We start from the raw sequence: 22,699 nt of genomic DNA, 5'->3' as shown, positions 1-22,699 counted from the left end.
CATAAAAAACCCAAAAAACACCTCATTTAGTACAAAAACATGCTCATAAATACTCATGCTTCTTCATTTGAAACTGAATTAAATTGGCAGATATTAATCAACTATAACTTTTCAACAGCTTCCATGAACCAGCTGGGATAAGCTAATCAAACAGCGGAAAGATGAGAGCTCAGGACAGACCACACGCAGTGAGACATATAGTGCTTTTTTTAAAAGAGAAAGTGTGATAATGAAAGGGTTTTTTTGCTAAGAAAAAAAAAGCCCTAACATTCAGTATAAGAGAACATTTATTAGGCCTACAATCCTGAAAACAAATGCCTTGACTATTTAACAAAGCTGTACTTTAAATGCAGTAATATGTTGGACCCATGCAACTTAAAATATACATAACTTATAGAGGATTGTATAGGACTAATAAAACTAGTAATAATTACAATAATATCGGCTCTCCCCATTTAGTGCCAATTATGCCCCAAGTATCCTGTACAGGTTTTCTTAGTTAACCTTCACAATACATCAGTGAGAGAGAGGGAAAAAACCTTGTTATCTCCATAAAGATGAATTAACGGACACTGAGGAAGATTACGTAACTTGTCTGTGCTTACAGTTAGTACGGGACAGAGCAGAGATTTGAACCTAGGATTGTTATGACTTCAAAAACCAATATTCTTTCTGGTCCAAACTGCTTCTCTATGCAGAACCAAAACTGAACTAAATGACCTTGAAGATCCCTTGAAATCTAGGACTGAAATTATTTTTTCTCATAGGTTAATACTGAGGGTATCTAGTTCCAAGCCCTGTCCCCTTCTAGCAACTCTCTAACCCCTACCCTGGCTTCAGGGAGAAAAGCAAGAAAGGAAGAAATAGAAAGGAAGAGAGAATTACTTAAAGCTACACGTTTTAGATACAAACAAGTGATCTGCAGGTAAGGATAAGCCCTAAGAAAGTGAGAGCAAGAAGAAAGGAAAGAATTTCAGTTGGTCATTAGAGAACTTTCTGACAACAAAAACAGAGGCATCAGAACACATTATCAAAGAACATTACGTAGGATAAACTGAAGAAAATACAACCTTGTGAAGGGCTGTCAACACACAAATAGTATCAACATACACACAAGATGGGGAAGTACAAATATAGCCTACTTGGCTCAGCCTCACTTATAATTTAAAATAGAAAAGCAAAAAAGGAAAGTGATAAAATAAGCTTGACGGCAGCAGTCAAGAGATTGCACTACAATTCTGCTAGCCTAAATACAAGTTAGCAAAAAGCTAACCCAAATATTTGTGCCACATTTTTCAAAGAACCCATCGATGTGCAGCAACCATTTTATGTTTTCCTTCAACTCGCTATCCATTAAGACAGAGCATGTCTATTTCCTCTACAAAATCATGTTCAGATCGGAACCAATACCCTAAGCTCAAAATTAGCCACCAAAAATGCACTCCTAAAATAAAACTCAAATTTTGTTAAGTTTTTTAAGTATGTGCTGGGAGAACGCTGAATGAAAAACATCATAAAGGTAACTTCCTTTTGGGAATAAAAGCAAAATAAAACAAAAACACTCCACATAACTCTAGTAGAACTGTTAGACCCAAGAGAGTCACATCTAGTGAAATCTCCCACAGGCAAAGATCCAAAGTTGATTGCCTTAGGAAGCTTCAGAGTCAACAGTTTCATTTAATGCCTTTCCAATGTCAACTAAGTCTTGATGTGAACTGTTCTCATCTGCAAAGAATGAGACGGCTACATGTTCTTGGTACTAACATCATTCTCTCACTTCCATTATGAAAAGAAATTAAAAAAAAAAAAAGTATTTTATTTATTTATTTGAGAGAGAGAGAGTGAGAGAGCACAAGCAGGGGGAGTGGGAGAGGGAGAAGCGGGCTCCCCGCAGGGCAAGGAGCCCGATGTGGGGCTCCATCCCAGGACCCTGGGATCATGACCTGAGCCGAAGGCAGACGCTTAACAACTGAGCCACCCAGGCGCCCCGAAATGTGTTTCTTTTATGATGATCAGGTACTATCTGGAAAAAAGGGCCTATTTCCATTAAAAAATAAATACACTCAAGTCAGCCAGATTAAGGCTTTTGTACGCTTTCCTGTTTTTCTCCACAGCCACTGACACCTCAAAGAGAAGTAATATCTTAGCCTCTGGTCCCACCTTAAACAGGTGCTCCTTTTACATAAAACAGAAAACTTTTGACCATTAATTATTTGGTTCTGATAATATTCCCCATGGAAATGCAGTCGTTGGGATTCTTAAGAATTTTTTTGGGGGAGACTTAAAATCCAGGGAAGACCTACCTTGTGAGTAGAGAAGGATCTGCATCTCTAAAAGAACACAGGTAAACACCTGCACCAGGTTCTCCAATCCCAGAAGCTCGAAGGCCTCTCGAAGAGGGTAATCGGAGAGGGGGAGTTCACTGGGCCCAGGTCTCTGGCAGATGACGGGTTCATAAACACCATAAAATTTCAGTGACCTCCCTGGAGGTGGAAGGGGTACCTCGTAGAGAATGTTATGGATGTAGCTCTCAAGCGGCAAGGGCGGCGGCTGCTGTGAGGTAACTGCCTTGTAAAGCTGGATAAGGAATTTCTTGCAGGCCTGCATGAAAGGCAGCGGTGTGATCAAACATATACTTTTTGAAACGTACAGCGTGTCTCTGCTGATGTCATAGGAGTTGTATCGCTGGAGTTTCAAAAGGGAAGTTGTATCTCCCTCGTCAACACTGCTCGCCAGAGAATCCATGCTGCAGGAGGACGAAGCATACACGCCACTGTAGTGCTCAGCGTTATGCATCTGGTAGAGCGTCTGCATGGCTGTGCAGATCTGCTTACTTGTAACTTCCTCATAAAAAGTGAGAACAAAACCATAGGTACGGGAACCATCTTCCCGGGTAATTATAAATGAGTGGAACTGAGGGTCTTTATTGTCAGTTTGAGTTCTGAAAGACAGCCCTTTAGGCATGCACAGCTGTGGAGCAAGGGGGAGAAAGTATCAGAATGCAGTACACAAGTAACTTCAAACCAGAGAAAATGTTTGTTATTGTTAACACAACAAGACTCCAAAGGACACGGGTTTTATCCGTATTTAACATTATTAGCAGCAGCCCTAAGTTAGAAATACACTGTAAGTTCCTCATTGACACACAGATAAAATTATTTTTAAAATATATATAGACAAGGAGAACCATCTTTACTGTGTATCACATGCAGGAGGTTCGACTAAGACTAAGAATGGAAAGATCTTTGACTTGTTCCCAGCAAACCTCTTATCCAAGCCTCTGACCTTCAGCGCCGCATGTGACTTCTCTGAGCCTCATTTTCTTTATCTCCATTTGCTAATCAATGACTTGAAGGCAAAATAGTCAAAGACACTTTACAAATATTTAATATTTAAGTACCATTTTTGTAGCAATGATGGTAATGTTTCAGAGGAATAGGGAAGTAGGTGAAGGCCCATTTGATAAATTGAAAAAAAAGAATAAAAACAATAGTATCATTTTCACTATTTTGAATAATATGATACTTGATCTTAGAAACAGAAACTTTAAAAATGGAATGATTTTTTGATTTACTGAAGCAGAAGAGTAGAAACAAAGACATTTTAGATTCACTCCGGTAGATATTATGCTTTAGGTCTTGGTAACTACCCAGGATTGAGTCAGATTTGGGAACAAAATTACCTGAGGAGTTGAAGATACTATCTTTAAGATTCTTAAAATGCAATTTGAACTCATTCTTTAAAACATTTTAAATAAAAGAAATAAAACAAATTACAGAAAATTTCAAATATACTAAGGAAAAAAAACTTGTAATTTAACTATCCTAACATAAAGATCATTATTAATTTTTATGTATTACTATTTTTGTATTGCAATATGCTTTCTGCATGGAAATAATTTTACCACAGTTATTACATTTTTCTTTTTCAGACTTAACAAATCAATCTGATGGGAAATTTAGAAGTTCTCCACACATTACTAAGAAAATGCAATTCACCTTGCATTGAATTGAAAGTTACATGTCCTTCATTCAAACTGTCAACACTTATATTAAGTATCTTTATGAGCCAGGCCCTATGATGGTGATACAGGTGAGAAAGACAGACAGACATGTTCCTGCTCCTATGGAGCTTCCAGTCCAGTAAGGACGGCAGATGACTAAAAAATCATAAACTATAAATAAAGTATGGGAAGTGCTATGATAGGGTAAATATAGACTGCCATGGAAAAAACACAGCAGGAGGACATAAATTAGAAAAGAAGGAGCTACTGGAAAAAAATAAAGTCTAAGGGGAAACCTGAAGATGAGTATAGGTGTTAGTGAGATGAAGAGAAGGCAGAGAGGATACATGTGCAAAAGCCCGCAAGACAGAACATGAGGGTTTGAGGAAGTGACACATGTTTTCTGTGGGTGCAGAACAGAATGCAAGATGGGGGGAGGTTATCCTACACTGTTGGTGGGAATGCAAGCTGGTGTAGCCACTCTGGAAAACAGTATGGAGATTCCTCAAAAAGTTGAAAATAGAGCTACCCTACGACCCAGCAATTGCACTACTGGTTATTTACCCCAAAGATACAAATGTAGGGATCCGAAGGGGCACCTGCACCCCAATGTTTATAGCAGCAATGTCCACAATAGCCATGCTCTCATCAAGACCATGGATGGCTCACTGAGAGTGCCTACAGCCAGGACCTGAAAACTAGGTTCTGTAAAAAAGCCAGATAATAAATATTTTAGGCTCTGCAGGCCTTAAAATCTTAGTCACAGCTACTCAGCACTACCATTGGAGTGTAAAAGCAGCCACTGACAACACATTAAGGAACGGGCATGACTTTGTTCCAATAAAACTTTATTTATAAATAGGTAGCCAGTTGGATTTGGCCTAAGGGCTGGTTTGCCCACTCCTGGCCTAGTCAAGTAAAATGTAATGAAGGTAACAAGTAACATTTTTGGGCTAAAAATGCAGTACAACTTCCATCTCTCTCTCTGGTCACATACAGTGGGAGCTCTGAGCCAACATATAAGAAATGTGACTAACCTGAAGCTACCATGCTAGAGACCATATGTAGAGATCGCACAGAGATAGAGGATTCCCTGGCGATGTTCCTAGCCCTGGAGATAGATCTGTGAGTGAGTGAACCTTCAAAAGACTCCAGTCTTTAGCCTCTGAACCACTCTAACTGACACCCAGTAGAGCAGAGGGTGCTTGCTAAACCCTACCCAAACTGCAGATTTGTAAGCAAAGTAACAGTTTTGTTGTTTTAAATCAAGAGTCAACAAACTTTAGTCCTTAGGTCCAATCCAATCAGCCACCTGTTTAGGTAAATAAAATTTTATTGGAACGCAATAGTGCTCATCCATTTAAGCATTGTCTGTGTCTACTTTTGCACTACAACAGCAGAGATGAGTAACTGACAGAAACTGTATGGCCTACAATGCCTCAACTATTTACTATCTGGCCTTTTATAAAAAAAAAATTGCTAACCCACAACCCATGTTTTAAGCCACTTAAATAGTACTGGGGTGGTTTGTTATACAGCAATAAATAATGGAAACACTCCCTTACTTTCTTTAAGTTTCCACATAAATACTATCTTAAAGAACCTTCCTTTATCATTCCATAAAAAATACTGTTTTCATCCTATAAATGCCATTAAAATGTCACTTTTCCTCTAGAAAGTCTTTAGTATATGGGGAAGAAATTAAAGTCTTGGACTGCTGTATACAAATGTACATTGTATACTGACACACACTACTAGTTTCTCTATTTGGTTTGGATCTCTAGATTATAAATGACTCAAGGACTGGTGCTATATTTCTAGGACTATAAAGGTATAAGAGTACCACACACAGAACAATATACTATTTGGGGCCATAAAAGGTGACTGATAATAAATATAAAAAGCAAAAAGCAAAAACCATGTAGTTTAGTATTATTAGGTCAGTGAAAATGTCTTTATATTTCATATCACTGAACATGAGAGACCTAGAAATTACGAAGGTAGCTTTATATAATTATTTTTATATATGTTGAAAAGAATTAAATTACTATGTATATTTGAGTAGAATAAGACACAGAGTTAGGTAAACACACACAAATACCTGACTTTGTTAGAGGAAAATTTGTTTATTCCGCATCTTGGGAACAGTTGTGTAAGGAAAGGCCATGGCAGGACCTTTTCATAGTTAGGTCTTCACATTAAAACTGCTTTCTTTAACAACAAGAGGAGATCTTCTGCTGATTTATGAATAAAAACTCATCTGACACATCTACTACAGTAAATAAAGACTGTAGGAAGGAAGATTTGAATCCCTCTTGCTCCAGGCTATGCTCAAATTTATTTGGGATAGTGCATGCCATATATGTATTTGTTGAATGAATAAACAAACAAATGAACAAGAAAACAAACAAAACAACAGCTAGGGGTACAGGACCAGATTAGCTCCTCTCCTGATTAAGGCTATAGTTCTCTTTTTACATGTAGTATAATACAGAAACCTAGTGACCTCCAAAGTCAAAATAAAGATTTAATTTAATTGATAGGCTTTCCTGACATCATAAACCACAAAATTACAGCTCCAACTGTTTTTGCACAGCTGCCAAATATTCCCTTAAGGTTTTGTAGCTTTCTTGAGCATGCATTCAAACATTTACAGGAAAAGCTTGCCAAAAGTTGTGCTCAAAGTAAAGAATGACTTTCTATGCTACAGATAACAGATGTTAAGAATTCTTAAATTCTCTTCCTACGAATCAAAAAAAGTAAGAATTGCATTTCTAATCTGGGAACCATGACTTGGAAAATGCTATTGCCTTTTCATTTTTAAAAGTGAGAATTCTTGTATGAATTGTCAGGTTTATTTTTCAGAAAACCTGAGACATAAAACAAGATTTGTTCATTAGGGCATTCAACAATCTCTTGTTATCCCTAATAATGCCTTTTATTAACAACAGCCCCTCTCCAACCCACTCTCCCACAATAAAACAACTAAACATTTAGGGCTGTCATTGTTTACCAGATTGCTACTGGTAATCAGATTACTTTAGCCAAAGTAAGCTCACAGTGCTGTGTACCCCCCTCCTTGAGCAACTACATGTCCTTATTATCCCTCTGGACTATTTCAGGTGGTTTGGCTAGAATTTTAACAAATCCTTTTTCCATCTTCTATAGTTCTGTGACTTCCATGCCCTCTCTTATTATACAAATAAAAGATAAATTATTCAGAGTTGGTCTGTTTGCCCCTCCTTTCTCCTACCTTCATTCCCTCTCTCCCTTCTTTTTCCTTTAATAAATATTTATTTTATGTCATATATTACATTAGATCTTGGTAATTCGAAAGACGAATATGAAAATAATCTCTTCGGGGAGTTCACAGTCTGGTAAAAAAGACAAACACACAAACTAATGGTTATAAAATAATGTGATCAGTGCTGCTGTGGAGTATGTTCAAGACATTATAGAAATAGAGGAGAGAGAGCACCTAACTACTTCTGCTTAAGATGATTTTGCAGGGGAGGTAATACCTGACTAGACAAAGACAGGGAAGGGAAGTATTGTAAGTAAGCAAACATTCCTTTGTTTATTCAATGACTTCAGCCTCTACTGCGTGTAAAACTAGGGATATAGCAATGAATAAGCGAGAGTGTACCTGTCTTCACGGTGTTTACATTACAGCAGGAGACATAGAGCTGATAACTAGCTATATAATCAATTATTTAATTCCAACTGTGATAGGTGCTACAAAAAGGTACAAGGTGCTAAAAGGTCCTAAGAGAACCTGAAGGGACCTGACTGAATGTTGGAACGGTGGTCAGGGATGGCGTCTCTGAAAAAATTGTGTTTAAAATGAGACCTGAAGGGTAAGAATTCACCAGGGGAAGGAGAAGTGGAAGAATCCTCCCAAGAGAAGTGGCCGCAGAAGCAGAAGCTTTAGTGTGAAGAATGGAAAGGAGAAGTCCAGGTAAGAGAGTTTGGGAGTTTGGACTAAGGTCTGGGTGTATAGAAACAGAGAGAAGTAGATAGATAACTGATTGCACATGGGAGAGGGTAAGAAAGTGAGAACTTTCAAGGATAATGCCAGATTTTCAGCTTAGGCAACTACGTGGATGGCTGTACCATTCACTGACCAAGGCTAGTGGGAAGACTGTGAATTCAGTTTTGGACATGTTAAGTTTGAGATGCCCATGAAATATTCTAGCTCCAAAGTTAAGAAAACCAGTGGGCTTCCCTGGTAATGGCTGGATTAGAGCCCCATTCCTACGGTTCTACTGTGAGACAGGAACTTAAACTTGGATGAAAATGAGGGCTTACTTTCATTCTAATGTCAAACCTATTAATCTAACTAAGGGTTATCTGTCTCAAATTCAAGAACTTGCTGAGTCCGTAAAAAGTATATTTAGCTCTTTTTCCTTCAAATCTTACAAGATGGGCATCTGAATAGGTCTTCTTTAGTCAACCCTTTACCCTTTACTCTTTGCTCATCATTCCACCCTACCCTTTTTTGTGATCAAAGTAAAGAGTAAACTGTAAACTTAGAGCTTTATAGATTATAAAAAGCTTTATAACAGTTATGACTTTTGTTTTAAGATTTTATTTATTTATCAGAGAGAGAGAGGGACAGAGGCAGGCAGAGGGAGAAGCGATGTGGGACTCGATCCCAGGACCCTGGGATCATGACGTGAGCCGAAGGCAGATGCTTAACGACTGAGCCACCCAGGCGTCCCACAGTTATGACTCTTTTAGTTACTTAAAATTTAATCATATATCAGATGTTTCATTTAGAATATACAATACAGAATCTTTATATTTCATATAAGCTGCTTAAAAAAGGTATTGATCATATTTTCTTCCTAACAATCCCTAGGTTCACTACATTCTTAAGGATAAGACCTACTGACCAGAACCTTATATAAATAGTCATGGATACCAAAATGCAGATTACCTCAAAGAGATCTGAAATGGGGGAGGAGGAGGCAGGGGACCTTCAGCTCCATTTGCAATGCTTTGCTTCATTTAAGAGAAAAAGCACCGATCTGAAGCAAATTCATCAATGTTGAAATATGTCAGTTCTGGGTATATGACTGTTGTATTGTTTTGTTTTATGATACTCTACCCTACCCCTTTTTTTCATGAAGATCTCTCAATCAGTAACCAAAAGAGACATAAAAAGCAATTAATTCAGAAACAATTTCAAACCTGTCATTATTTATTTTCTATTACATTTGCATGGCACTCATGGAATTTTTTTTTTTTATTAAAAAGTTCATTGCTTTGGAGTATTTAATTTCTGCATGAGATTAATGACCCTTTTTCAAAGCACCACTGTTGCTTGTTAAAGAAATGACTGATATTATAGAAGGTGATGACTCGTTGGGAGTGGGATTTTGCTAAAGGCAAGAGGAGAGCTTTATACCTCTAGGTGGGAATAAATTATAGCTTCATACACATGTACTTACTAATAAATCAGAGGAAATTAAGGGCAGTAAATCTATGACCCAAATGCAGACTAGTTTAATGGGATGCTTTTCAGAGATTTTCAAGGAAAGCCAGCAATTCCTTTTAGATTGGCAGCAATAACCAAAATGCTATGTGGTGCTTAACCATCAAAACACAAGCCTATGTGTTTTTTCTTCATAGGAGACTTTGGTTGCTTACATAAAATAATCCCAGAGGCAAGAGGAAAGAAAGTAACAAAGATTAAGGAAGCTGATCCCTGGTTTAAAGATGAACGCTCTACAGACCAACATGCACCTGGATGTTCATAGCAGCACTATCTACAATAGCCAGATAATGGAAACAGCCCATGTGTTCATCATGTGACAAATGGATAAAGAAGAGGCGGTATATACACACGATGGAGTATTACTCAGCCATAAAAAAGAATGAGATCTTGCCATCTGCAACAACATGGATGGAGCTAGACAGTATTATGCTAAGTGAAATAAATCAGTCAGAGAAAGACAAATACCATATGATTTCACTCATATGTGGAATTTAAGAAACAAAATAAACGAGCATAGGGGAAAAAAAGAGAGAAAGCCAAGAAACAGACTCTTAACTACAGAGAGCCAACTGATGGTTACCAGAGGGGAGGTGGGTGAAATAGGTAATGAGGATTAAGGAGTGCAGTGCACTTGTGATAAACACTGGGATGTATGTAAGTACTGAATCACTATATTGTACACTTGAAACTAATATTACACTGTATGTTAACTAATTGGAATTTAAATAAAAACATAAAAAACAAAAAAAATGGGCTTTGAGGGTCTGTTATATACATTTATCTGCCCTGGGGACTATAGGAAAGTAACTTAACTTCTCTGAGCTTCATTTCCACGTCTATAAAATGAGGACAATATTATCTATCTTAAAGAATTGCTTATTTAAAACATCAAATGAGGGCGCCTGGGTGGCTCAGTTGGTTAAGCAACTGCCTTCGGCTCAGGTCATGATCCTGGAGTCCCTGGATCGAGTCCCGCATCGGGCTCCCTGCTCGGCGGGGAGCCTGCTTCTGCCTCTGACCCTCCCCCCTCTCATGTGTTCTCTCTCTCTCATTCTCTCTGTCTCAAATAAATAAATAAAATAAAAAATCTTAAAAAAAAAAACTTTAAAAAAAAAAAAAAAAAAAAAATAAAACATCAAATGAAATAACGTAGACACTGTCATTTTAACGAAATAAAAAGAAGGCTAAAGATTAAAAAAAACTACATACCATGTTCACTGCATCTTGATCAAAAGGGTTCCATTCTATATTCTCAGGATAGTGGGCCAGCACTTTGGATTTGAATGTTCTTCTCAGAGGACTCTGATCAAAATTTTCACCTATAACAAATAATTAATAATTAGTTGATATTTAGAATTTTTTCAAAAGCATGTAGTTTTATTTTTATTTTATAGATATATTGACAGATAATGTTGAAATCTGATTCAATTTCTACCTCTAACAGTCTGAGTTGTAAAATTCTCAATGGAACTGTTAATGAAAGGTTACTGAAAAGAAACTGTTAATAAAAGATCTGCATTTAAAACTTCAGAATCTGAGGCGCCTGGGTGGCTCACTTGTTAAGCGTCTGCCTTTGGCTCGGGTGATGGTCCCAGAGTCCTGGGATCGAGCCCCGCATCGGGCTCCCTGCTCGGTGGAGAGCCTGCTTCTCCCTCTCCCACTCCCCCTGCTTGTGTTCCCTCTCTCGCTATCTCTCTCTCTGTCAAATAAATAAATAAAATCTTTAAAAATAAATAAATAAAACTTCAGAATCTGAATTTCAACACCTTGGGCAGACAACTATACTAAAAATCAAGATCTACTCAAATAATCTTTGCTGTAACCTAATTATTGTCCTCATTTCAATATGTGGTGATAAAAAAAATCTACTTGGAAACATCTAATTTATTAACAAAACATCCCGAATTTAGCATCCTGCATCATACTTCTGATCCTAAGATCTTGTACATGGACAGACACAATGCTGCCGCACTCAAAGGAGGCAATTTTGCTTGAGCTGCCACAGAAATCTGACAAATGTGACTGCATCCAGGCTTTTACAAGTAACAGAATTAACAGAATTAGAAACATCATTACTGAGTTGTCTAGTAGACACACTAAACCTATGAAAAGAAACAAGCTATTCCAAGCCAAACTCATCACCTGTCAAAATTCAGGAAAAATAAAGTCAGGCTATACTTCGATTATTATATATAAATAAACTTCAATTATAGCTGTCAGCTCAGTTCTTTATCTCCTTGACCAAATTAATTCCCATGAGACCTGTTTCCCACAAATGCCTTAGTTCCATAAAATAGGTTAATGTGGATGGCTCTTAAATTCTCAATGTCAAAAAGTTGAGACTGAAGAATAGTTTGTGTAAAACACAAACTATTATATCAAAAGATAAATGCTACTTACCAGTATTTGTACAAGTAAAAATACCAAGTAATTTATAAATCATAATTGGGCATCTAGTTAGACTCAGTTTCCATTTTTGGTAAAAATATGAAAAGATGGATACTAAAACACCTTTTAGTGCAAAACTTAACATATCACAAAAGGAGGGAAAAGTTACACTCTAAAATCTTGTTGGAAACTGCAATATAAAATACACAGAAGCTTTTCTGAATAAAGGCACATAGTTTATTAAATAGATTTGCTGCAGAAACTGTATTGTTTCTAATTTAAGCCCTGGTTAATGATCATTTTCCTTTGGATTCCTCTTACTTATCTAGGCAAATGTTTCACCTCTAGTTTTCTACTCCATATATCTATCTATCTTCTAAGAGATAGGGTAGAGAGCTTTCATTTCTAGAAGAACTGTCAAAAGCATCCCTGAGGACGGTTTATGAATTTTTGCAACATGCCTCTAGAGTGTGCTTACAAAGTCAATGGAAAAATGTGGAACTGTCCAGCAGTCAGTGTGCCTGAAGAAAAGAGTCAGGGTTCAGAATACCTGACTTCAGGAAGGGCAAATGACATTCTTTAAGCTGATACTAGATTCTCATGCAAGCACTAAGAATTTTTAGATTATTCACTTCTTCATTAAAAAAAAAGAAGACGATGACTAGGGGCACTTGGGTGGCTCAGCTGGTTCAGCATCTGCCTTCAGCTCGGGTCATGATGTCAGGGTCCTGGGATCGAGCCCTGCATTTGGCTCTCTGCTCAGCGGCGGGCAAGTCTGCTTTTCCCTCTCCCTCTCCCTCTGTGATCTCTCTTGCTCTCACTCTCTCTCAAATGAATAAAATCTTAAAAAATACAAAAGACTACTTTTCACTTCACTTTAAGTCACAGAAAACACAAAACAAAAATTCCCTCTTGGTTCTAAAGATCTATGCTGCTAACTCTGCTACTGACAGGAACAGGATATCCTCAGATAATATACAGCAACCAAGAATGCCTCTCCTTCACCCACCAACATACACCAGAAATGTTTATTTTTGTAAGTGTAAATAAAATGTGAAACACTGTGGGGGCAGAAGAAACAGCACATAATGCAAGATATAACTCCTTGCAACACTTACCTTTTAATGAATTCCTGCCTGAGTCTGGTTAAAAAAGTAACATTATCTTCATTCATATATCAAGTTATTAATGGGACAGAGGATAAATCAGAAAAGCCATGACAGTGCCATTTTCAATATAATTGTTCGATTAACTAAGGAACACCACACCCTCTTGAAGCACAATGGAATCACCCAGAAGATAGAGAACGAAAACCACCTTTTTCAGAGAGAAAAAATTTCACAAAAACAAAAAAATGAAAACACTCAATGAAACAGAAACACAAATCTAAGAAAAACAGAACCACCACCGCCGCCGCCACCACCACCACCAGCTACTAGACTGCCAAAAAAGGGGGGGGCAATAGGAAAGGTCATTGCTGTATATATAGCTGTCTTGGCAAATACCATTTTGAAGTAAATTAAGGGAACAACCAACCACGTAGAAATTCTGATAACATCGTTAAGGATTTAGACATGAGTGGATGTAGTTATCACTACTATTACCAGCCAAAGAAGAGAATCCTGAAGATGACTTTTGGAGATGGGCAGTGGGGGGAACAACCTAATCTTCTCATTTTGAACCCATGTTATAAATGAACTTCTAACTTGGAATTTACTGCGAGGACTTAGCAGGAGAAATGAATTAGTCTAAGAATTGGGGTTCCCAGGCAATAGAAATGATACATATGCATCCTTAACTTAAATTCCACCTTTTAAACACTATCCTGAAATGAACAAGGATTATAAACTTGTGCAAATATTAATATCCCCCACTACAAATGCATATAAACTTAATTCCAAGTAATACTGCCAAGTAAACTGCTACCAAATTTAAGCTGCAATTCAGCCTTTCCTTCTAAGAAAATAGCATATATCTGCCAAGAGAGCTTAAGATCAGTGAATAATTTTTTCAAGGCTTGAAGCAAATGAGGTCTTTACAAAAATTAAGATGCAGATGAGAGAACAGAAATACAATATAATACCTATTTTTGCCCAAGAAAAACAGAAAAAAAAAAACCCAATTATGATGGGCTTGGGGTGAATTAAAATAATGATTTCTAACACCTTAATTTTTATTTTTACTTTTATTTTTATTTTTACCTGAAGTTGTATTTGCAGTATCTTGGCTCTTGCCATGACGATCTGCTTCTAGCCATTGGTACAAAACTACATAATGTAACAGAAACAAAAAACTTTATAAACAAAGAAACACAAACACAAAAGCAAAATGACTTTGAAGAATGGAAAATGAGAATAACAAATTAAACAAAAGCAATAAACATGAGACATTAACATCAATGGAATGTAGCTTAACACCAACAGTATACAGCTTATAAGCTATTAGTAATAAGAAAGCACAGAGAATAGGTAATTGTATTTTAATGTAAGAAAAATACTATTTAAACATTTGTAACAGTTATTCATATGGGAAAAAAGCACATATATTCTTCTCAATGCTGATTTGAAGAGAAGTATCAGGAGAAAGCTAATGTTTCCATAGTCAGATAAAATATAAGACAAAATGACCAACTTTAAAAATTACATTCCAACTTCTGCACACCTATCAGAATGGCTGAAGTCCAAAAAACGGACTATACCAAATGCTGACAAGTACAGGAAGTAACAGTAACTCTCATTCACTGTTGGTGGGAATCCAAATTGGTACAGCCACTTTGGAAGACAGCTTGGCAATTCCTTTTTTTTTTTTAAGATTCTACTTATTTGACAGAGAGAGAGACACAGCAAGAGAGGGAACACAAGGGGGGGGGTGGGAGAGGGAGAAGCAGGCCCCCCCGCAGAGGAGGGAGCCTGATGCGGGGCTCGATCCCAGGACCATCATGACCTGAGCTGAAGGCAGACTCCTAACGACTGAGCCACCCAGGCGCCCCCAGCTTGGCAATTTCTTAACAAAGCTAAGCACAGTCTTACCATAGGATCCCATAGCTCTACTCTAATCTGGACAAAAACATCAGACAAATCCCAAGAGAAGGAATCTATAATATACCTGATGAATACTTGCCAACTATCAAGGACATCAAAAACAAGGGAAGTCTGAGAAGCACTCACAGCCAAGAGGTGCCTAAGGAGACATGATAACTGAATATAATGTGGTATATTGGATGAAATCCACCAAGAGAAAAAAGGACTTTAAGTAAACACTAAGGAAATCTGAATAGGATATATACAGACTTTAGTTAACAATTATGTATCAATTGATTTGTTAACTGTAACAAATATACTACTGTAAGATGTTAATGATAGGAAAAACTGTATGGATGGGGGGGATATGAGGTATATGGGAACTCTATTATCTTCTCAATTTTTCTAAAATCTAAAACTCCTCTAAAAATCAAGTCTGTGTTTTAAAAAGCATTCCAATATGTAAGATAAGGACAAAATAGTATTATATCCAATCTTGTAAGTAACCTACCTTTTAAGAAATCATTCTATGCAAACAGGAGCTGAAGTATGCTCTGTACTAAGATTCCATTTAATCAACTATCCCTTTATGTGCTACTAACTAGGAAGTGTCAACTCTTGGAGGAAATTTTACCACAGTTAAGGACACAGACTGTTAGGAAATTCACACTAGACCTCTGTAACTGCAGCTTTGAAGAGTATAAAAACTTCTGAATAGGTTACCCAGATGTCTACAACTTTTAGATATCCAGTCTTCTCTTTAAAGAGTTAAATAATGATAATGTAGGGTCCTAATCACCAGGGAATCTTCCTATCTATACCTTGAAAGTCTGAATGATCTCAGAACAAAGGCAAAACCTCTACGCTGAGGGGGCTATTGGCCCACAGATACTGTGAGAGTTCTGTATCCCAATCAAGGTTTGCAGAAACTTTGTACACTCTCCCTTCACAAAACAACAAGAGAAAAACCAAAGAGCTGGGGAAGGTAGCCTATGGAACTCCTGGACTGAAGGAAAAAAGGAACTATCTGATCCATTATAAATCCTGCAATCACCAAGGAGGTTATTTGGATCTTTCCAGACAGCCAGGTGGTATACTGACATTTATCATCAGGGATAGATGGCTCAAAACAGACCTTTGAAGAGCCCCCACACATACACCCATGCAGTGTGCAAGGTCACTGGCTGAGGGTGCCCCAGTGGGCACACAATTCAGTATACTCCCCTCCAGGATACTGCACACTTCTGGGAGGCAAATAATTGTTACGACTGGGACTAGCAAGGAAGAACTCGAGAAGCAGACCTCACTCATTTTTTACCTTTCCAGTTTACAGGAATAACTACTCATTAGAGTACAGAAGTAGCAGATTAGAGAAGTATTAGGCCATGACACAAAAATCTCCCCATTTGGAAAAAAGCAAGTATGGACTTTACAACTGACAATGAATATCACTCTCACAAAAATGAGATACAAAATAGAGGAAACTAATCCATTAACTGGTCTAACAATTCTGCCTAGCTTTCATCTAAAGGCTATTTTGCCCTGATTAAGGTAGAAACTCTTGGGTGCATTTAAGGTATCACTAGGAATATTTACCAATAGTTCAATTACTTAATATAGCTCCTGTTTCTGGTTTTACCAGAGAAAAAGAAAAAAAGGAAAAAAATATGAAAGCTATTCCAGGTGAACTTACACTGAGAATTATACATAAGCAAAAGTCTTTTTAGTAAATTTAGATATTCAATTGTTTTATCCTTGCCTCCAGATTACCCATGGTCTAAATATTTCAGAGAATTTCCAGTGAAATAAGTGCATCTGCTTCATGCAAAGCTATAATGTGAATGACCATTAGATCAAATTTGGATTTCAAAGCCCACTTTATAGCACATTTAAAAATATAATGTATAACTAAAAAAAGAAATGTGACAGATATTTTTACCTAATATACCACAGTGCAAAGGGGTAGTTCTAGAAGGACTGAGCTCAAAAAATTTAACTCCCATAAAGCATCTGAAATATGTTAAAATACAGAGTCTGCTGCTATGTTTGTAGTCCCTGACTATATTGTGCATTCTCTTCCTTGGTAACTTTCTAGATTGCTTTTTACTGTGCTCCTATACATAATAAATGCAGTTCTTTAAATACGGGACAGAATTTGCCCATTTTTTATGGATGTTCTCTACCCTTCATAGAAGAAGCCATATACCCACTACTAGTTACTAATTAATGCTATAGGTTTTAACCCATGATGGGCCTGTTAGACTTTCTAAAAACACAACTTCTATATCCAGTCAGCAATCTTGCTAGTCATAAAGGGAATCAAGCAAAAGAAGCTGGGATCTCTGAAAATTCATAGACCCTACTGAGGAATAATCATCAATAAAAAAACCGTGAACCCTGGTAATCTTAAAAGTTTGTTTTAAGATATTAATAAAAGTACACCAACATCAATCTAGTAAACTTTGAATTTCTAAGAAATTCACAGTATATTTCATTCTTGATCACATCAAAATTAAAGAGCCATACTCTATTTAGCTAACACTAAAATACACTTTAATTACTGAAGTTTATTCACGGGAAACCAAGAGTATACAGCACAGTTATTCTGTTTCAACCTGGTACCTCCATTTAATTCTGTCACTAATCACCTGGAGTTGGCACAGACATCACTTGTTAAAAGGCACGGACCCCAATAGGACTGCCCTGACTTCAGAGGTCACCAGCCCACCAGCCCTTCTGACATACTGGCTATACATTTGGGAGTTTCCATAACTATCACAGGTTTGATAATTCACTAGAAAACTCATGGAACTCAGGAAAGCACTATTACTTGTGATTGCAGTTTTATTACAAGAGCTACAAATCAGGGCGCTTGGGTGGCTCAGTCGTTAAGCGTCTGCCTTCGGCTCAGGTCATGATCCCAGGGTCCTGGGATGGAGCCCCACATCGGGCTCCCTGCTCAGCAGAAAGCCTGCTTCTCCCTCTCCCACTCCCCCTGCTTGTATGCCCTCTCTCGCTGTGTCTCTCTCTGTCAAATAAATAAATAAAATCTTAAAAAAACAAAACAAAAAAAAACAAGAGCTACAAATCTGAAGGACCAGACAAATGAAGACACACAAAGGGTGAGGTCTGGGAGGGAATGCAGTGCTTTCATGTTCTGTCCTGTGGAATCAGGGTATGTTACTTGCCGCCACCACACACACATACAATGTGTTTATCAACCAAGAAGCTCCACTAACCTTTGGTATCTGGAGGGTTTTTTTTTTAGATTTATTTATTTATTTTGTGGGGGGAGGGGAGAGGGAGAGAAAGAGTCCCAAGCAGTCAGTGCAGAGCCCAACTCAGGGCTCCATCTCCCGACCCGAGATCATGACCTGAGCCAAAACTGAAAGTCGGAGGCTTAACTGACTGCACCACCCAAGCGCCCCTGGTATCTAGAGTTTTTAATGGGCTTCACTACGTACACAGGACTGATTTGATGATTAGCCATATGACTGAACTCAAATCTCTAACCTCCTCCCTTCCCTAGAGGCCCAGTTGGCTCAAGCCCTCTGGTAACCAGCCCCTACCCCGAAGCTATCTAAGAGGGGCTCATCTTTACTTCATTAGGATAACACTCCTATTACTTAAGAAATTACCAGGGATCCAGAAGTTCTGTGCCAAGACTGGGACAGAGACCAGACAAATTCTTATTAGGCACGGGGCGCCTGGGTGGCTCAGTCGTTAAGCGTCTGCCTTCGGCTCGGGTCATGATCCCAGGGTCCTGGGATCGAGCCTTGCATTGGGTTCCCTGCTCGGCGGGAACCATGCTTCTCCCTCTCCCACTCCCCCTGCTTGTGTTCCCTCTCTCACTGAGTCTCTCTCTGTCAAATAAATAAATAAAATCTTAAAAAAAACCCCAAATTCTTATTAGGCACTGTGCATTCTACCACCAAGCACAGAACACAGTAGCAGATTATTTACTTGCAAAAATAACCTTAGCAATGGATTCAAGATCTACAGTCCTCTGATAATGAGGAATAAACAAAGCACTCTGCTTCTAAGCCATGCTTTACATCCTATCCCTTTTCTGATAAAATATGAAAGAAGAAAAAAACTTTAAAAAGTCACTGAAGTATTGTAACTGATATTATAAAACCCTCTAAGAGGAAAGGTCCATAATTTTTAGGTAAATAATAAGTACCATGCGTTTATCAGTGCTTAGTAAATTATTTTTATTATTCTGGAAAATATAACAGTGATTTTCAAATAATAAGCATAACCAAGAAAACAAGGTTCTAGTTCTAGTTGAATATTCTGGGTTCTAGTAGCCTAGGGCAAACCACACTTTCTTTGAGCAAAGGTTTCCTCATACTAAAATACAGATTACATAATAACACATTAGTATTATTACAGCTCTATCTTGTATAAGGATCATCTATGCAATGTATTTCTGGGAAAGCATATTAATGTTAGTATTTGATGCTGCATGTTATAAAGTATAAAACGAATCTTCCTTATTGCTAAAGGAATATTCTCTGCTAAAATGACACCAAGAGAGCTACCCTTTGCCTTCAGGAACAAAAGAAAGGCACCTGCCATTAAAATATTTATAGCTGACAAATAACACTATAGGGCTAGATTTCTAAGATGATTCAAACTGAAACAGTTCTGCTGTATGACTCAAAGAAGCAGTTATTTGCTCAGAGTTAACACAGAACTTTTCCCTTCATTTCCGTTCATTACTTTTTGCTGCCAATACTCTCACCAAAAAATAAATAAATAAATAAATAAATAAATAAATAAAATTATAAGTAGTCAAAAACAAGTAACTCAGTTCAGTTTACACAGGGATACCAAGGAACATATACAAGAATACCACTTTCTTCCTCTTACTCTCTTCAACAAAATAAAGCAAAAAACCTCTATAAGAAATCAACAAAGTTCTCTAGAGAAAAGATATAAACTACAAGATAGGAAAAAGGATACATGTGTTTTACTAATGCTCCCCTGCCTCTGGTCTATGAAATTATTTTAATATGAGCAAAATAGGGCAAAAAATGTTAATAAGATTTACCGAGAAAGAAAATCTTCCTATAAGAATCAAACAAAAGCATTATTAGTCCAACAATCACCTGAAGTTTTTTGCAGCTGATATAACTGTTGCTAAGCAAAAGTGGCCTCTGAGTCTCTTCATCAGTATGCACTTTTATCCAAAGGCCCTAAAGGCCCTCCCCTAATATGCTGAGTGTTAGCTAGAACATTCAGGCTTTAAAATGAACTGCATGGACTTCAGTTCTTAAAATGGTATTGGGGGAAAGCACACACCTATAAAATTATGGTCCACGTATCCCAGGAGGAAGACAATGTGACCTGTTAGATGACGAGAACTTCTCAGTTCTACAAGAGGCTGTGATTCCCAAAGCTACTGTCTAGCATATTTTAGAAAGTTAAGAAAAAAGTCAAGTCACCTTGGTAGGGGGGAAAAAAACATTTTAACCACTTTCCAAAGTTTTCAAAATTGACAGAAAACAAAAAACCAAGGATAAAAATGGGATGGGAGAGAATTTTTCTCTTCCTTATAGGAAAAACAAAGTCTGCCTTCCTCTCTCCATCAGACATAGAAGAAAACCCTCAAGATGATCTCAAGCCCTGGGTTTGTTTGCTTGTTTTTTTAAAGAAGGGTTAACACTAAAAGTAATCCTATCAAAAGGGATTCATATTTACTGTTTTCACTCTAGCGCTCAGAGTATTATCTGGTACTTAGGATATTTGACTGACTGATTAGGAGTCATGCTAGATTTCTAGATTTTAGATTCTAGATTTCTCCCCTTCCCTCACCTGAATCCATCTCCTTTCCTTCCATATTCAAATAGTCACTAAATTTTGCAATTTATACCTCCTTAATATCCCTCCAAATCAGCCTTTCCTTTCTCTTTTCACTGCTACACTGTTAACTGAGCCTCAAGCCAGACTCAGAATATTGCTACAGCTTCCTAACTTGTTTCCCTGCCATACACTGTACATTAAACTCCCCTTCTAGGGGCGCCTGGGTGGCTCAGCCGTTGAGCATCTGCCTTCGGCTCGGGTCATGATCCCAGGGTCCTGGGATCGAGCCCTGCATTGGGCTCCCTGCTCCACGGGAACCCTGCTTCTCCCTCTCCCACTCCCCCTGCTTGTGTTCCTGCTCTCGCTATCTCTGTCAAATAAATAAATCTTAAAAAAAAAAAAAATAAATTCCCCTTCTAATTCATATCTCATTGTCCCTTTTCTCTCTGTCCCTCTCTTTTTCTTTCACTCAAGTATTTTTGAAGCTCTATGAGCCAAGGCACTATTCTAGGCTCTTGAGATATAACAGAATAGCAGATTGCATTCTTCAAAAATAGCCACAACAGTATCTCCTGTCCTACATGAGCTTTTGAAACTACATCAGAAAGTAGAGTCCCTGTCCCCGGTCCTTAAACCTGGAAGGGCCTTGTGACTGACTGCCTCAAATGAAAGAATATAGCAGAAGTGAGGCTATGGCTTCCATGGCTGTCATAGAAAGTGCCATGCATTTCCACCTTGCTCTCCTGGAACACAGGTCCTTAGAGCATAGCTACAGTGCTGTCAGAAAGCCCACACAGCCTCTGGAGAAGCCCATAAGGACAGAAACTGAGGGTTCTAGCCCACAGGCTGGACTGAGATCCCAGCCTATAGTAAGCAGTATAGCCTGCCAGCCAGGGAGTGAGCCACCTGAAAATTGGTCCTCTGGACCCCTGTCAAACCACTCATATGATGTCAACGAAGCAGAGACAAATTAGTCTCACCACACTCTGCCCAAATTGCAGAACTGTGAGCTAAATAAATGACTGTGTTTTAACCTGATAATTTTGAGGTCGTTTGCTATGCAACAATAAATAACTGGAACAAACAGTGGAACAAAAAGGCAAAAAATCCTTGCCTCCATAGAGTTTACCTCGGAGGAGACAAATAATAAATATAAATTATATAATATGTTGGAAGATAAAAAGTGCAATGGAAAGTTAAAAAATAAGAATAGAGGAAGGCCAGCAGTACAGGGCATAGGTTGCAATATTATATAGGGAGGTCAGAGTGGATGCCTCATTGAGAAAGTGATGTCTGAGCAAAAATCTGAAGAGGTAAAGGAATTAATCTTATCTCCTCAGGAAATCAAAGTGAACTAAGATACCAATCTTATAAATTTAGTCCCCCATCACCTAGAGTCCAGACTCCTTAAACAACACTTGAGGACCACACTATGACCTAGCCCTGCATTTCCAGCTTCAGTTTCTGAGGCTCCCCTACTCCCTATACACCCTGTACTTGAGCCATGCCAGATGACTTGTAGTTCCCTTTTAAGTACCGTGCTCTATGGGTCTTTGCAAGGCTTCCTCTATCTGGAATGTCTTTCTCCCTAAATAAAAATAAGTTTTTTCTTTTTTAAAGATTTATTTGTTTATTTGAGAGCGAGAGGGAGAGAGAGCACGTGTGTGAGCACACAAGTGGGAGGGGTAGGAGGGAGAGAAAATCCCAAGCTGAGTGTGGAGCTGACATGAGGCTTGATCTCATGACCCCAAGATCATGACCTGACCCAAAACCAAGAGCTGGATGTTCAACCAAATGCACCACACAGGCGCCCCCCCCAACTTTTTTTAAAAGAAATAATAGTTTTCTACTATTCCCTTGATAAATTCTGACAAACTTGGCAACTTTAAAACAACACCCACATTTATTATCTCATAGTTTCTGTGGGTCAGAAGTCTGGGCATAAAGTGGCTCTGCTGGCTCCTTTGTTCCAGGTCTCAT

The 22,699-nt window shown here is 38.0% G+C and overlaps 1 protein-coding gene across 1 annotated transcript in view; it reads right to left on the bottom strand.

Moving 5' to 3' along the window:
• The window catches only part of DENND5B (DENN domain containing 5B), a 185,025-nt gene that overhangs the window by 95,476 nt on the left and 66,850 nt on the right, over positions 1–22,699 (bottom strand). Inside the window, exons 2-3 of the mRNA XM_021690540.1 lie at positions 10,713–10,822; positions 2,304–2,970 (exon numbers count right to left, since the gene is read on the bottom strand). Of these exons, the coding sequence (XP_021546215.1) occupies positions 2,304–2,970; positions 10,713–10,822 (777 nt within the window). The remainder of the gene's footprint in view (positions 1–2,303; positions 2,971–10,712; positions 10,823–22,699) is intronic.

Source organism: Neomonachus schauinslandi, chromosome 5, assembly GCF_002201575.2.
Source record: "Neomonachus schauinslandi chromosome 5, ASM220157v2, whole genome shotgun sequence".
NCBI lineage: Eukaryota > Metazoa > Chordata > Mammalia > Carnivora > Phocidae > Neomonachus > Neomonachus schauinslandi.
This window is presented reverse-complemented; position numbering and strand designations above follow the sequence as displayed.